The sequence below is a fragment of the Pristis pectinata genome, chromosome 1 (genome assembly GCF_009764475.1).
Source record: "Pristis pectinata isolate sPriPec2 chromosome 1, sPriPec2.1.pri, whole genome shotgun sequence".
In the NCBI taxonomy this organism is placed as follows: Eukaryota; Metazoa; Chordata; class Chondrichthyes; order Rhinopristiformes; family Pristidae; genus Pristis; species Pristis pectinata.
Genome location: NC_067405.1, coordinates 143,284,166 through 143,301,099, shown reverse-complemented (window position 1 = coordinate 143,301,099; position 16,934 = coordinate 143,284,166). Strand labels below are relative to the sequence as shown.

At 47.5% G+C, this 16,934-nt stretch overlaps 1 protein-coding gene across 3 annotated transcripts in view; it reads right to left on the bottom strand.

Annotated features, from left to right (window-relative positions):
* Window positions 1-16,934, bottom strand: part of tdp1 (tyrosyl-DNA phosphodiesterase 1) — a 102,756-nt gene that overhangs the window by 47,913 nt on the left and 37,909 nt on the right. For all 3 annotated transcript variants that reach the window (XM_052013487.1, XM_052013480.1, XM_052013495.1), the window contains exons 9-11: window positions 13,258-13,336; window positions 9,253-9,441; window positions 4,059-4,107 (exon numbers count right to left, since the gene is read on the bottom strand). In XM_052013487.1, the coding sequence (XP_051869447.1) occupies window positions 4,059-4,107; window positions 9,253-9,441; window positions 13,258-13,336 (317 nt within the window). The remainder of the gene's footprint in view (window positions 1-4,058; window positions 4,108-9,252; window positions 9,442-13,257; window positions 13,337-16,934) is intronic.

The window sequence follows — 16,934 nt, the reverse complement described above, 5'->3', positions numbered from 1 at the left end:
CTGCTGTTTATCGATTACAGCTCAACATTTAACACCATCATCCCCTCAGTACTAATCAACAAGCTTCAAGACCTGGGCCTCTGACTCCCTCTGCAACTGAATCCTCTACTTCTTTGTTGGGAGACCACAGTCAGTGCGCATTGGTAATAACACCTCCTCCTCGCTGACAATCAACACAAGCACACCTCAAGGATGTGTGTTTAGCCCACTGCTCTACTCTCTCTACACATGACTGTGTGGCTAGGCACAGCTCAAACACCATCTATAAATTCATGGATGACACCACTGTTGGCAGAATCTCAGATGGCAATGAGGAGGTGGACAGGAGTGAGATTGGTTGGTTGAGTGGTGTTGCAACCTCACACTCAATGTCAGCAAGACCAAGGAACTGATTGTGGACTTCAGGAAGGGGAAGTCAGGAGAACACACACCAGTCCTCACTGAGGGGTCAGCGGTGGAAAGGGTGAGCAGCTTCAAGTTTCTGGGTGTCAACATCTCAGAGGATCTATCTTGGGCCCAACACATAGATGCAATCACAAAGAAGGCACGCCAGTGGTTCTACTTAGGAGGAGATTTGGTACGTCATCAAAGACTCTTGCAAATTTCTACAGATGTACAAGGGAGAGCATTCTGACTGGTTGCATCACCGCCTGGTATGGAGGCTCCAATGCACAGGATCAAAAGAGGATGCAGAGGGTCATAGACTCAGCCAGCTCCATCACGGGCATAACCCTCCCGCTATCAAACACATCTTCAAGAGGCGGTGCCTCAAGAAGGTGGCATCCATCACTCTCACCACCTGGGACATGCCCTCTTCTCATTACTACCATCGGGGAGAGGGTATAGGAGCCTGAAGACCCACACTCAACATTTCAGGAACAGCTTCTTCCCCTCTACCATCAGATTTCTGAACAGTCCATGAACACTGCGTCATTGTTCCCCTTTTGCACTGTTTTTGTAACTTGTAGTCATTTATGTCTTGCACTGTACTGCTGCCACAAAACAACAAATTTCATGACTTACGTCAGTGATAATAAACCTGATTCCGATGTTGCTGCCTCAGAGCTCCAGCTGCCTGGGTTTGATCCTGACCTGATGCCTGCGTGGAGTTTCCATGTCCTCCCTGCGAGTTTCCTTCTCCCCCATCTCATCAGGCAAAAAGTACAAAAGCCTGAAAACACTCACCACCAGGGATCAAGGACAGCTTCTATTCCACTGTTATAAGACTATTGAACTGACCTCTTGTACGATAAGATTAACTCTCAATCTACCTCGTCATGACCTTGCACCTTATTGTCTGCCTGCACTGCACTTTCTCTGCATTCTGTTATTGCTCTTCCCTTGTACTGATGTAGTGAAATAATCTGTATGGACGGCATGCAAAAAGTTTTTCACTGCTCCTTGGTACATGTAACAATAATAAATCAAGCACCGATTCTTCCCACATTCTGAAGACCAGTGTGTTGGTAGATTAATTAGCCACTGGAAATTGCCCTTACTGTGTAGGTGAGTGGTAGAACCTGGGGTGAGTTGAAGGTTGCAGGGAATCAGTGGGGGCTGAGATTGATGTAATTGCTCCTGAGAGCCACCACAGACTTGATGGGCTGAATGGCCTTCAGTGTCATAAAGAAATACAAAAACACATTACTGCTAACACACAAAAATATCCCAAAAGGGCAGGTGACTGAAAGTCTGGACAAAAAGGAAGTTGTTTTTTTAAGGAGTGAAATGGAGAAGATTTGGGATTGAAACCCAGAGTGTGATACTCAGGCAGCTGGTCAGTTAACACCCCAGGGCTAAGAACATCAACTGCCTGGGAACAAATGAAATTCCTTTGTAAATCTTAGGCCCAGATGAAGCTGTAACCTGTCCACTTAAATCATAGACCTTTTCCTGCCTACAGGAGATATAGGATCAGAATTAGGCCATTCAACTCATCGAGTCTGCTCCGCCATTCAACCATGGCTCATTTTTTTTTAAAAGCTCATTCTCCTGCCTTCTCCCTGTAACCCTTAACCCCCTTACCAATCAAGAACCTATCAAGCTCTGCCTTAAATACACCCAATGATGGCCTCCACAGCCCTCTGTGGCAACAAATTCCACAGATTCACTGCCCTCTGCCTGAAGAAATTCCTCCTCATCTCAGTTTTAAAGGGACATCCCTTTATTCTGAGGCTGTGCCCTCGGATCCTGGACTCTCCCACTGATGGAAACATCCTCTCCACGTCCACTCTATCCAGGCCTTTCAGCATCTGGTAGATTTCAATGAGATTTCCCCCCACCCCCCTCATCCTTCTGAACTCTGAACACAGGTCCAGAGACATCAAATGCTCCTCATACGTTAAGACTTTCATTCCCAGGATCATTCTTGTGAACCACCTCTGAATCCTCTCCAGGGCCAGCACATCCTTCCTTTGATACGGGGCCCAAAACTGCTCTCAATATTCCAAATGCGGTCTGATCAACACCTCGTAAGGCCTCAGCAGTACATCCTTGCTTTTTATTCCAGTAGAAATGCATTATCTAGTCACAGGTCTCTTCTGATTATAAGAAGGTCGATATCTTAAGCTTTCAGCAACCAAGTCATCTTCAGATTTCACCCTGACACCACACTTGTTAATTCTTCAGGTTGGTAGGAGGTACCTGACCAGGGTTTGGTGATAGAGGAAGGGGTCCAAGGAGCACCCAGCACAGGGGGGGTAATTGGTAAATGGGGCTTGGTATCAGGAAGAGTTCAGGACAAAGGCAGGGGTTGAGGTTTTCTGGGCCTCGAGGGGGGTGGAGACGGCCGACATCCCACGTCCCAGAGGCTGAGGCAAGCGCCGTTTGTCGGCGAGGGAGAGGAGGAATCGGCAGCTCAGCCCAGAGACAAATAGAAAGCAGAGGCTGCAGTCACTGTGCAGCCTGAGCCACTCACGCATGCACACGCGTACCAATGCACGCAAATGCACATGTGTACAGGCAGTTACAAGGGACAGAGGCAGGAGTAGGCTCTTGTAACTGCTCTACCATTCAGTTAATCATGGCTGATATTTTTTCTCAGCACCACGTCTGTACTAATTGGGTAATTGGTTTATTATTGTCACATGTACCGAGATTCAGTGGAAAACTTTGTTTATGTGCCATCCATTCGGATCAATCCATACACAAGTATATCCGGGTAGTGAAAAGGAAAACCGAATGCAGAATATAGTGTTACAGTTACAGAGAGAGTGCAGTGCAGGCAGACGATGAGGTAGATTGGGAGATCAAGAATTTGTCTTTAGCATAAAAGAGGTCTGTTCAAGGTTCTTATAACAGCAGGATAGAAGCTGTCCTCGAGTCTGGTGGCACATGTTCTCAAGCTTTTGTATCTTCTGCCCAATGGGAGAGAGGAGAAGAGAGAATGTCTGGGGTGGGAGGGGTCCTTGATTATGTTGGCTGTTTTACAGAGGCAGTGAGAAGTGTAGACAGAGTCCGTGGAGGGGAGGCTGGTTTCTGTGATGCGCTGGGCTGTGTCCACAACTCTCTGCAGTTTCTTGCTGTCTTGGGTAAAGCAGTTGCCGTAGCAAGCTGTGCTGTATCCAGATAGGACGCTTTCTATGGTGCATCTGTAAAAATTGGCGAGGGTGATCGGTGACGTGCTGAACGTCCCTCACCTTCTGAGGAAGTCGGGGCATTGTGGTGGTTTCTTGGCCAGTGTCCACATGGCTGGTCCAGGACAGATGTTTGGTGATATTTATACCAAGGAACTTGAAGCTCTCAACCATCTCCATCTCAGCACCATTGATACAGACAAGAGCGTGTACTCCCTCTGCTTCCTGAAGTCAATGACCAGTTCTTTTGTACCCCACATCTTTCAATATCTAAAGACGTGTCAATCTCTGTGTTTACTCAGTGACTGAGGTGTCACAACCCACACAGGTGGAGAATTCCAAGCACCCGCCACTCTCCGGTTGAAGATATTTTTTCTCTCATCTCTATCCTGACATGCATATAATTACACATGCACATAAGTGAACACGCACACGCTCATGTGCATCCTGACTACACGCGTGAAAGTTGATACAAGAACTTACCCGGATACCCTTCCAAACTTGTTCTGACGTTCTCAACGGTAGGATAAACCTGTTCAAACAAGTTCCAATTAACATAAGCCTCGAAAAATAAATATTTGTGTTTCAACTACGGACTGTTCCCGAATGATTCAATTGCCATTGGGAGATGATAGTGAGGCAAGTCATAGATGACAGAGTACAGAAATAGGCCCTTTGGCCCCCCAGGTCTATGCTAGCTGTCAAGTACCCAGTGTGAACCAGTCCCATTTACCAGTACTTGCTCCATAACCTACGATGCCCTGGCAATTCAGCTGCTCGTCCAGACACTTCATCGTCCACCTTCTCAGGCACTGCGTTCCAGACTGCAACCATTCTCCCGGTGAAAAAATTCTTCCTCTGGACCCCTCTGAACCTCTCACTCCTCAGCCATGGGGAAAAGCTTCTTGCCATCCACTCTATCTCTGCCCCTCATAATTTTGCATACCTCTATTGCAAGAAACTGCAGTGAATTGTGGACGCAGCCCGGCACGTCACGGAAACCAGCCTCCCCTCCATGGACTCCGTCTTTACCTCGCGCTGCCTTGGCGAAGCAGTCAGAATAATCAAAGACCCCACCCACCCAGGTCATTCTCTCTTCCATCAGGAGCCTGAGGGCACGGACCACCAGGCTCGAGGACAGCTTCTATCCCACTGTGATAAGACTAATGAACGGTTCCTTTATACGACGAGATGGACTCTGACCTCACAATCTACCTTGTTGTGACCGTGTACCTTATCGTCTACCTGCAATGCACTTTCTCTGTAACTGTGACACTTTACTCTGTACTGTTATTGTTTTTACCTGTACTACTTCAATGCACTCTGTACTAACTCAATGTAACTGCACTGTGTAATGAATTGACCTGTACGGTATGCAAGACAGGTTTTTCACTGTACCTTGGTACGTGACAATAATAAACCAATACCAATAACTCCCTCAGACTCCCCTACCCCAAGGAAAACAAGACCAGCCTCTCCTCATTACTGAAAGGTCCCATCCCAGGCAACATCCGGGTGAACCTCCTCTGCGCCCTCCCCAGTGTAATCACATCCTTCCTACAGTGTGGCGGCCAGACCTGTCCACAGTACCCCCAGTGTTCCATGGCACTCATTGATACCTGTCAAAGAATCCTGCTGTTTGGGTTCAATCCGGACCTCAGGAAGTTTGCACTTTCTCCCTGTGATGGCGTGGGTTCCCCCCCCGCACTAACCCCCACCACCCCTCCCCCCAACCTCCCCCCCTCCCCCACCACCCCCCCAACCTCCCCCCCCGCCCCACCACCCCCCTCCCCCCCCCACCCCCACCCCCCTCCCCCCAACCACACCACCACCACCACCTCACAGGTGATCCAGTTTCCTCCCACATTGCAAGCATTTGGAGGTTGGTAGGTTAAGTGGCTGCTGTAAATTGCCCCTGGTGTGTGGGTGAGGGGTAGAAACTGGAGATTAGTGGAAGGGATTGTGGGGAAAGTAAAATTAATGTAGGATTAGTGTAAATGGTTGGTCGATGGTCAGGACAGATCTGATGGGCTGAAGGGCCTATTTCTGCGCTGTATGACTATGAAACAAATGCACACATGTACATAGAACAGCACAGCACAGTACAGGCCCTTCAGCCCACGATGTTGTGCCGACATATACACCTACTCCCTGATCAATCTAACCCTTCCCTCCTGCACAGCCCATAACCCTCCATTTTTCTTACATCCATGTGCCTATCTAAGAGCCTTTTAATGTCCCTATTGTATCAGCCCCTACCACCATCCCTGGCAGTGCGTTCCAGGCACCCACCACTCTCTGTGTAAAAAAACCTACCTCTGACATCCTTCCTAAACTTTCCTCCTCCAACCTTAAACTGATGTCCACTGGTATTGGCCACTGCCGCCCTGGGGAAAAGGCACTGGCTGTCCACTCTATCTATGCCCCTCATAATCTTATACACCTCTGTCAAGTCATCTCTCATCCTCCGTTCCTCCAAAGAGAAAAGCCCTAGCTTTCTCAACCTTTCCTCATAAGACATGTTCTCTAATCCAGGCAACAACCTGGTAAATCTCCTCTGCACCCTCTCTAAAGCTTCCACATCCTTCCTATAATGAGGCGACCAGAACTGAACACAATACTCCAAGTGTGGTCTAACCAGAGTTCTACAGAGCTGCGCATAACAAAGGATGATTATGTCGCTCTCACACAGAGAAGGTAGCATTACAACACTTGTTCAAAAGCCAAGTCAAGAGAGTTAGATAAGATTTCTTCATTAGTCACACGTACATCGAAACACACAGTGAAATGCATCTTTTGCGTAGAGTGTTCTGGGGGCAGCCCGCAAGTGTCGCCACGCTTCCGGCCCCAACATAGCACGCCCACAACTTCCTAACCCGTACGTCTTTGGAATGTGGGAGGAAACCCGAGGACCCGGAGGAAACCCACGCAGACACGGGGAGAACGTACAAACTCCTTACAGACAGCGGCCGGATTTGAACCCGGGTCGCTGGCGCTGTAAAACGTTATGCTAACCGCTACACTACTGTGCCTGACTGTTATTAAGCAATGTATCACATCTTTGTTGAGATGGATTGAGTATGAATGAAAACAAGTCAAATCCTCATAAAACTCTACCTCAGTCTCACACTGCAGTTGTGTGGAAGAGACAGGAGAAGCTACCACTCTACACTGCAGTTCTTCTCCCATCGACGAAGGTTAAGGGAAAACTAGTTGGAGGTGCTCAGCGTCACACTGAGTTTTCAGGAAGTAAATCAGGATAAACTGCAGCTGAAGCGTTGGTAACCGGGAGACACAGAGTTAAAGTAATTGGGGGAATAAGAGAAGCATTGTAACATATTGCTGTGTTAAAAGCAACACCAATCTGGAAGGTACCAGCTGTGAAAATGAGGCAAAGCAGATTCAATAGCAATGTTCAAAAAGAGAGCAAGATAAATACTTCAAAGGTTTACAGGCCTGGAGAAATAATTGTAGATTTGCACAAGACACAATAGTCTCCAATTGGGCCGGCACGGTAGTGTAGTGGTTAGCGTAACGCTATTACAGCGCCAGCGACCTGGGTTCAATTCTGGCTGCTGTCTGTAAGGAGTTTGTACGTTCTCCCTGTGTCTGCGTGGGGGTGCTCCGGTTTCCTCCCACATTCCAAAGACGTACGGGTTAGGAAGTTGTGGGCGTGCTATGTTGACGCCGGAAGCGTGGCGACACTTGCGGGCTGCCCCCAGAACACTCTATGCAAAAGATGCATTTCACTGTACATGTGACTGATGAACATGTACATGTGACTGATGAACATGTTTCGATGTACATGTGACTGATGAAGATATCTTTTATCTATACAAATAAATAATTCAGGACGGGAGGACATAGTCCTCAAGCTTGCTCTGCTGTTCAATAAGATCATGGCCTATTTGATTGTAATCTCAGCTCCATGTCTCATGTACCCCCAGTAACCTTTCACACTCTCCCCCACCCCCCCAACTGCTCACAAGAATCTATTTCCCTCTGCCTTAAAAGTATTCAAATACTCTGCTTCCTCGGCCTTTTGAGGAAAAGACTTCTAAAGGCTCAAAACACTCTGGTGGAAAAAATTCACCTCATCTCTGTCTTAAGTGGATGCCTCTGATTTTTTGTAATATATACCACCATACCAGTGCCACAAAGAACTCCAATGGCTTTATTTCCTCCGAAGGCTAAGGAAATTCTGCATATCCTCGATGACTCTTAGCAATTTTTACAGATGCACCATAGAAAGCATCCTATCTGGACGTATCACGGCTTGGTACGGCAACTGCTCTGCCCAAGACCGCAAGAAACTGCAGAGAGCTGTGAATGCAGCCCAGTCCATCACACAAACCAGCCTCCCTTCCAGTGACTCCGTCTACACTTCCCGCTGCCTCGGGAAAGCAGCCAACGTAATCAATGACCCCTCCCAGCCTGGTCATTCTCTCTCCTCCCCCCTCCCATCGGGCAGAAGATACAAAAGCTTGAGAGCACGTACCACCAAGCTCAAGGACACCTTCTATCCCACTGTTCTCAGACTCTTGAACAGACCTCTCATACGCTAAAAGATAAATTTTTGATCTCTCAATCCACCTCGTTGTAGCCCTTGCACTTTATTTATCTGCTGGCACTGTACGTGCTCTCGAACTGCAACACTATATTCAGCACACTGTTTTCTTTTTAATACCTCAATGTACTGTCTGGGTAACACTCAAACAAGAGCTTTTCACTGTATCTCAGTACACATGACAATAACAAATCAATATAGAAACCCCTACCTCTGAATTCTCCCATGAGGAAACATACTGTCCGCATCCACCCTATCACAATTCATCAGGAGTTTACACATTTCAATCACGTGCTCTCTCGTTCCTCTACGTTCCATCCTGTTCAACCTTTCATTGAACAGGACAGCACGGAACAGGCCCTTCAGCCCACAATGTTGTGCTGACATAGTTATTCCCTCCTGCCTACAGAATGCCCATATCCCTCTATTTTCCTCTCATTCATGTGCCCATCCAAGCCCCTCTTAAAAGCCCCCAATGAATTTGCCTCCACCCACTTCAGGCAACGCATTCCAGGCATCCACCACTCTCTCAGTAAAAAACGTACCCCTCATGTCTCTTCTGAACCTACCCCCTCTCACCTTACATGCACACCCTCTGGTATTGGATCGCTCAATACTGGGAAAAAGATATTGCTTGTCCACCCCATCTTTGCCCCTCATCATTTTATACACTTCCAACAGATCACCCCTCAGCCTCTGCTGCTCCAGAGAAAAGAGCCCAAGTTTGTCCAGCCTCTCCTGATAGCATATGCCCTCTAATCCAGGCAGCATCCTAGTAAACCTCCTCTGCACCCTCTCCAAAGCCTCGACATCCTTCCTATAGTGAGGTGACCAGAATTGCACGCAATACTCTAAATGCGGCCTAACCAGAGTTCTATAGAGACGCATCATGACTTCTTGACTCAATACCCCAATTAATCATTGCAAGCATTCCATAAGCCTTCTTCACCACCCTATCTACCTGTGTAGCCACTTTCAATGAGTCATGGACTTGCACCCCAAGGTCTCTCTGCTCTTCAAACTGTAAAGGGTCTTGCCCTTAAGTTAAGGGTCTTTCCTCTTACCTCGCCCATTCTGGATATCCATGTGTGATTTGACGAGAATACTCACCAAGTGAAGAGGAGGTGGCTTCAAACTGCTCAGGTGCCTCTGGTCTGCGCCCAGTGTTGCGAGACTCTCCTTAAACTCCGAGCACAGCCATTTTGTTTCATCAGCTCCCAAGGAGCCGATGCTGGAAAACTGGCCAATGAGGGGCCACGATTCCCGACTTGCCACAGATGACACACAGCCGCTCAGCACCTGGGAGAAGGAGCAAGGAAATAGGAGCAGAAGTAGGCCACTCGGCCCCTCAAACCTGCCCTGCTATTCATTATAATCCTGGCCGCTTCCCCTCTTTCATCCACCCTACCTATCGCCACCCGGTGCCCACCCCGCCTCCCCTCTTCTGTCCACCTATCACTGCTCTGCTTTTCCCTCCTATATATTGGGCTTCCCCTTTTCCTATCTTCAGTCCTGAAGAAGGGTCCTGACCCGAAACATTGACCGCCTACTTTTCTCCACGGATGCTGCCTGGCCTGCTGAGTTCCTCCAGCATCATCGTGTTTTCCTTCATTATCCTGGCCGATCTGCCCCAGGTCTTGACTCCTTCTCTGTGCTGGATCCCCACAACCCTCAATTCCCTGATTTTTCAACAATTTCTTTAACTCCACTTTAAATTCTTCTGAGGAGCTAGGCGTCGTCAACCTGGGTTCAATTCCGACCACAGTTTTTACGTTCTCCCCGTGTCTGCGTGGGTTTCCTCCGGGTGCTCCGGTTTCCTCCCACATTCCAAAGACGTACGAGTTAGGAAGTTGTGGGCATGCTATGTTGGCGCCAGAAGTGTGGCAACACTTGCGGGCTGCCCCCAGAACATTCTACGCAAAAGATGCATTTCACTGTGTGTTTCAATGTACATGTGACTAAAGATATCTTACATTCACCACTCCCTGCGAGAAGAAATTTCTACATACCTTGGTTTTAAACAACTGAAACTATGCCCGCTTGTTTGAGATGCTCCCACTAGTGAAAAGATCTTGACATCTACCCCGTCAAGCCCCCTTAAGATCTTATATGTTGAAATAAGGTCATCCCTCATTCTTCTAAATGGAGACCCCAACTGTCTGGCCTCTCTTGGTAGGACAATCCTCTCACCACAGAAATCAGCCTGGTGAATCTGCTTTGAACTGCCTCCTTTTTCAGTAAACAGGGTTTCCCATCCATCACCATGCCCTCACCCGCATCTCCTCCACTTCCCACACGTCTGCCCTCAACCCATCCCCCCACCGACTTAACAGGGACAGGGTTCCCCTTGTCCTTACCTACCACCCCACGAGCACCTGTATCCAACACATCATTCTCCGCGACTTCCACCACCTCCAACAGAATCCTACCACTCGGCACATCTTCCCCTCACCTGTTCTCTCCACTTTCCGTAGGGATTGCTCTCTCCGCAGCTCCCTCGTCCACTCGTCCCTCTCCGCAGATGACCCTCCCGGCACTTCTCCTTGCAACCGCACTGTGCTACACCTGTCCCTACACCTCCTCCCTCACCACCATTCAGGGCCCAGGACAGTCCTTCCAGGTGAGGCAGCGCTTCACCTGCGAATCCGAGGGTGTCATTTATTGCATCCGGTGCTCCCGGTGTGGCCCCCTGGTGAGACCCGACACAGATTGGGTGACCGCTTTGTCGAGCACCTTCGCTCCGTCCACCGCAACAGCCAGGATCTCCCAGTGGCAGCCAACTTCAATTCCACATCCCACTCCCATACCGACATGTCTATCCATGGCCTCCTCTACTGCCACGTTGAGGCCAGACACAGGTTGGAGGAACAACACCTCGTACTCCGCCTTGGGAGTCTCCAACCTGATGGCCTCAACGTCTATTTCTCTAACTTTTGGTAACCCCTCCCCTCTTCTTGCCCCCTTCTTTTTCTCCCTCATTCCTGTGGCCCCCCCCTCTCTTTCCCCTTCCCCTGCCCTCATGACCTGCCCATCCATTCCCCACCTCCTCCCCTTTATTCCATGGTCCACTGCCCTCTCCTACTGGATTCCTTCTTCTTCAGCCCTTTGCCTCTTCGACCTATCACCTCTCAGCTTATTACATCTCCCCCCTCCCCTACTCTCCTACCTTCCCCCTCTCATCTGGACTCGCCTGTCCCCTGCCAGCTTGTGCTTCTCCCCCTCTCCAACCATCTTATTCTGGCTTCTGCCCTCTTCCTTTCCAGTCCTAATGAAGGGTCTTGACCCGAAACGTTCTATTTATTTCTCTCCATGGATGCTGCCTGACCTGCTGAGTTCCTCCAGCATTTTGTATCTGTTGCTCCAGATTCCAGCATCTGCAGAATCTCTGTTATATCCTCTCTTAGGTAAGGGGACCTAAACTGTGCACAGAGTTCCAGGTGGCCACATCAATACCCCAAAATTTGTAACAAAACTTCCCTATTTCTAAATTCAAATCCCTTTGCAATAAAGGCTAAGGAGCCATTTGCACTCTTAATTACTTGTTGGACCAGCCTGCTAACCTTTTGCGATTCATGCACTAGAACACCTCGATCCCTCTGTACTTTACCCATTTGCAGTCTTCTGCCATCTAAATAGCATTCTGCTTTTTGATTCCTGTTATTGAAGTGTATGACCTCACACTTCCCCACATTGGCCAGGTTTTAGCCCACACAATCTGCAAAATATTTCCTGCTCTTATTAAACAAAGAAGCTACACTTGCAGAAATCCTACAGAGGTTTATAAAATTATGAAGGGAATAAATAGGACAGATAGTCAGAGAATTTTTCCCTGGGCAGGGGAGACTTCAGAGGTTTAAGATGAGAGGAATATACAGGAGATTTGAGGGCAAGCAACTCACTGCTGGCTGCTCTCTGCAGGTCCACTCATTACTTCTATTATAACCATTCTACTCTTAAATCTACACTTTATTCTGCATTCTGTTATTGTTTTACCTTGTACTACCTCAATGCACTGTGTAATGAATTGATCTGTACGATGGTATGCAAGACAAGTTTTTCACTCTATGTCAGCACATGTGACAAAAATGAACCAATAAGAATAGTAAGCATTTGATTACCTGGATCAAGCTATCAGGTAAGATATTTATTTATTAGTTACATGTACATCGAAACACACAGTGAAATGCATCTTTTTGCATTACTGAGAATGTGCTGGGGGCCGCCCGCAAGTGTCGCCGCGTTTCCGGCGCCAACATAGCATGCCCACAAATTCCTAACCCGTACGTCTTTGGAATGTGGGAGGAAACCAGAGCACCCGGAGGAAACCCACGCAGACACACGGGGAGAACGTACAAACTCCTTACAGACAGCGGCGGGAATTGAACCCGGGTCGCTGGTGTTGTAATAGCGTTACGCTAACCGCTACACCACCATGCCGAGGAGGTGCTGGAGGCAAATACAATTATGTTTAAAAGGCATTTGGACAGGTACGTGGGTAGGAAAAGTGTGAAGGGATATGGGCCAAAAACAGGCAAATTGGACTAGAGTGAATAGCCATGTTAGTCAGCAAGGTGGGCCAAACGGACCTATTTCTGTGCTGTACAATTCTATGCAAGCTGTAATATAAAGTCTGGAAGTTATCGTGGTAACACCATACTGGCAAGTTTGTATCCATATTATCAGAGCCGCTATTATAAGAGTATTGAACAGCTCCCTAGTACGTTAAGATGGACTCTTGACCTCACAATCTACCTTGTTATGACCTTGCACCTTATTGTCTGCCTGCACTGCACTTTCTCTGGAACTGTAACACTTTATTCTGCATTCTGTTATTGCTTTTCACTTATGCTACCTCTGACGTGATGAAATGATCTGTATGGATGGCTTGCAAAACAAAGTTTTTCATTGCACCTCAGTACATGTGACAATAATAAACCAATTTACATCGATAATTACCACTCAAAACATTGCAGCAAACGTCTGTCACCCTTTAATCCTATTCACTGTGCTATGCTTAAGACTTAAACGTATCATTAAGCCAGTTTACAGAAGTTATTTTCTGCAAGGATATACATTCTCCCCAATTTGTGCAATGGCCAAGCCAGATTTACATACCTTTCGGAGTTTTAAGTGACCCCACTTTTGCTTCTCGTTGCCTTGGTGACGACCAGGAGTGGAACCAATGAGATAAACTCTGCCCAGGGAATAGTTTAGAAAGAACTTCAGTCATTAAAGGCAAAACAGTTTGAACAGTTGTAAAATGAACAACGCAAAGCTTGCATTTGGGGAGAACCTTTAATAAACCCCAACATGCCCCAGAGTGAAGGATTTTGTTTTTGAAGTGCAGTTACTGTTGTAAATGTGGAGAAGTACAAAGTAAGATCCCACAGACAGCAATGTCATAACGGTTAGATCAATAGAAATAAAACACAGCAGATCAGGCAACATCTATAGAGATGGAAATACAGTTATCAAGTCTTTCGGATTAGATCAACAGCTTCAGTTTTAGTACAGCACAGGAACAGGCCCTTTGACGCACAGTTTTGAGGGATAAATATCAAAGAGGACACCGGGATATTTCTTCTGCTCTTTTTCAATCGGTAATTGGTTTATTATTGTCACAAGGTGCCGAGGTACAGTGAAAAACTTTGCTTTGCACGCCATCCATACAGATCATTTCAAAACACAAGGACACCAAGGTAGTAGAAGGGAAAAGTAATAACAGAATGTAGAATATAGTGCAGGCAGACAATAAGGTGCAAAGACCATGATGAGGTAGATTGTGAGGTCAAGAGTTCACCTTTATCATACAAGACCTCTGTTCAAGAGTCTGATAACAGCGGGATAGAAGCTGTCATTGAGCCTGGTGGTACATGTTTTCAAACTTTTGTATATTCTGCCTGAAGGGAGGGGGGAAGAAGAGAGAATGACCGGGTTCAGTGGGGTCTTCGATTATTTTGGCTGCTTTCCCGTGGCAGTGAGAAGTGTAGACAGAGTCTATGGAGGGGAGGCTGGTTTCCGTGATGTGCTGGGCTGTGTCCACAACTCTCTGCAATTTCCTGTGGCCAAGGGCAGAGCAGTTGCTGTACCAAGCTGTGATGCATCCAGATAGGATGCTTTTCATGGTGCATCTATAAATATTGTTGAGGGTCAAAGGGGACATGGTGAATTTCCTTAGCCTCCTGAGGAACTAGAGGCGCTGCTGAGCTTTCTTGTGCATGGCGTCTACGTGGTTGGACCAGGACAACCTATTGGTCATAGCGCCATGGGAATATTTACATCCATCTATGAGGTAGATTGGTATTGGTTTATTATTGTCACTTGTACCGAGGTACAGTGAAAAACTTGCCTTGCATACTGATCATCCAGGTCAATTCATTACACAGTGCATTGAGGTAGTACAGGGTAGAAGCAATAACAGAATACAGAGTAAAGTGTCACAGCTACAGGGAAGTGCATTGCAGGTAGACAATAAGGTGCAAGGTCAAACAAGATAGATTGAGAGGTCAAGAGTCCATCTCATCGTATAAGAGAAGCGTTCAATTGTATCACCATGGGATAGAAGCTGTCCTTAAGCCTGGTGGTACGTGCCCTCAGGCTCCTGTATCTTCTGCCTGATGGGAGAGGAGAGAGAATGACCCGGGTGGGTGGGGTCTTTGAATACGCTGGCTGCTTTACCGAGGCAGCGAGAGGTATGGAGGGGAGGCTGGTTTCTGTGATGCATGATGGGACCTCAATTAACAGATTCGACACAAAACGGAAATTGGGAACCCGGGAATTCTCTCCAGTGTCCCAGCTACCAGTTACTCCCTCTAATGAATCATCCTCGGATAGATGTAAATATTCCCTGCAAATTCCAAGCCACTTCAGCGATTTCCTGGAGCAGAAGGACATCGGAAGTAAAAGAAGGAGCAAGCCACTTGGCCAGGCCTGCCAACTTCACCAACCAATAAGGTATTGGCTGATCTTCTAGCTCAGTGCCACTAATCCCCTACAACATCAGCAGCCTGTGTGTTTTGGGATGGCGGGAAAGAGAGGTGTATTCCAGATTTCTTCACAGCACCCACCACCCCTGAAGTATTGGTATTGGTTTATTATTGTCACTTGTACCGAGGTACAGTGAAAAACTTGTCTTGCAAACCGATCATACAGGTCAATTCATTCCACAGTGCAGTTACATTGAGTTAGTACAGAGTGCATTGAGGTAGTGCAGGTAAAAACAATAACAGTACAGAGTAAAGTGTCACAGCTACAGAGAAAGTGCATTGCAGGTAGACAATGAGGTGGAAGGTCACAACAAGGTAGATTGTGAGGTCAAGAGTCCATCTCATCGTATAAGGGAACTGTTCAATAGTCTTATCACAGTGGGATAGAAGCTGTCCTTAAGCCTGGTGGTACGTGCCCTCAGGCTCCTGTATCTTCTGCCTGATGGAAGAGGGGAGAAGAGAGAATGACCCGGGTGGGTGGGGTCTTTGATTATGCTGGTTGCTTCACCAAGGCAGCGAGAGGTATAGACAGAGTACATGGAGGGGAGGCTGGTTTCTGGTTATTGCCCCTTAATCTGTGTTTCCCTCACCCAAGACAATGCTACTCGCCCTACCCGCAACGTTGGAACAGGAGGAGGCCATTCAGCCCCTTGAGCACATTCTACCATTCAATGAGATCACAGCAAATCTGGGACCCAGCGCTATTCCCTAAATCCCTTTGTAACAAAAACAGAGAATGCTGGAAATACTCGGCAGGTCAGTCTGCCTCTGTGGGAAGCGAAACGGAGTTTAACGTTTCAGGTCAGAAGCCCTTCGTCAGAACTGGGAAGGAGACAGTTCAGCTGCAGGGAAGGTGGGTAAAACCAAGGTGACCATGGGCATAAGGTGTAAAACAAGGTGATCTGGTCAGTGAGTGAATGGGAGCAGTTGGAGAGTGAGAACATGGACAAAAGAATGTGGGAGCTGCAAAATGCAGAGCAGGAGGACGTGTGCAACAGGTCAGGCTGAGCGTGTCCTCCACACACAGAACATGGAACAGTGCAGCACAGGAAAAGGCCTTGTGGCTCGTGACGTCGAAGCCAAATTAAATTAAGTCTTACCTAGCTGCACATGATCCACATCCCTCTGTTCCCTGCACGTTCATGAGTCTAACAGCCTGTTAAACACCACTATCATATCTGCTCCTGTTCCAGGCACCCACCACTCTCTGTGTGGCCCACACATCTCCCTTAAACTTTCCCCCTGTCAGCTTAAATACGTGTCCCCTAGTATTTGACATTTCTAACACGGGGATATAGATTCTGACTGTCTGCCCTGTCTATGCCTCTCACATCTTTAAACCTGCCCTGCACATCTTTAAACTGTTCCCCTCTCATCTTAAATACACACCCTCTAGAATTTGACATTTTGACCCTGGGAGAAAGATTCTGACTGTCTACCCTTTCTATGCCTTTCATAATTTTATAAACTTCTGTCAGGTCTCCCCTCAGCCTCCGACACTCCAGAGAAAACAACCCGAATTTGTCCAACCTCTCCTTATAGCTCATACCCTCTAATCCAGGCAGCATCCTGGTGAACCTCTTTCCAAAGCTTCTACATCCTCCCTATAATGGGGCAACCAGAAATGCACACAATAAACTTTACATCCAGAGGAAAAAGAAAAAGAAAGAACAAGCTCAGCTAATATCATGGAACAGTACAGCACAATACAGGCCCTTCAGCCCACAATGTTGTGCCGACATTTTATCCTCCTCTAAGATCTATCTGACCCTTCCCTCCCACATAGCCCTCCATTTCTCTATCATT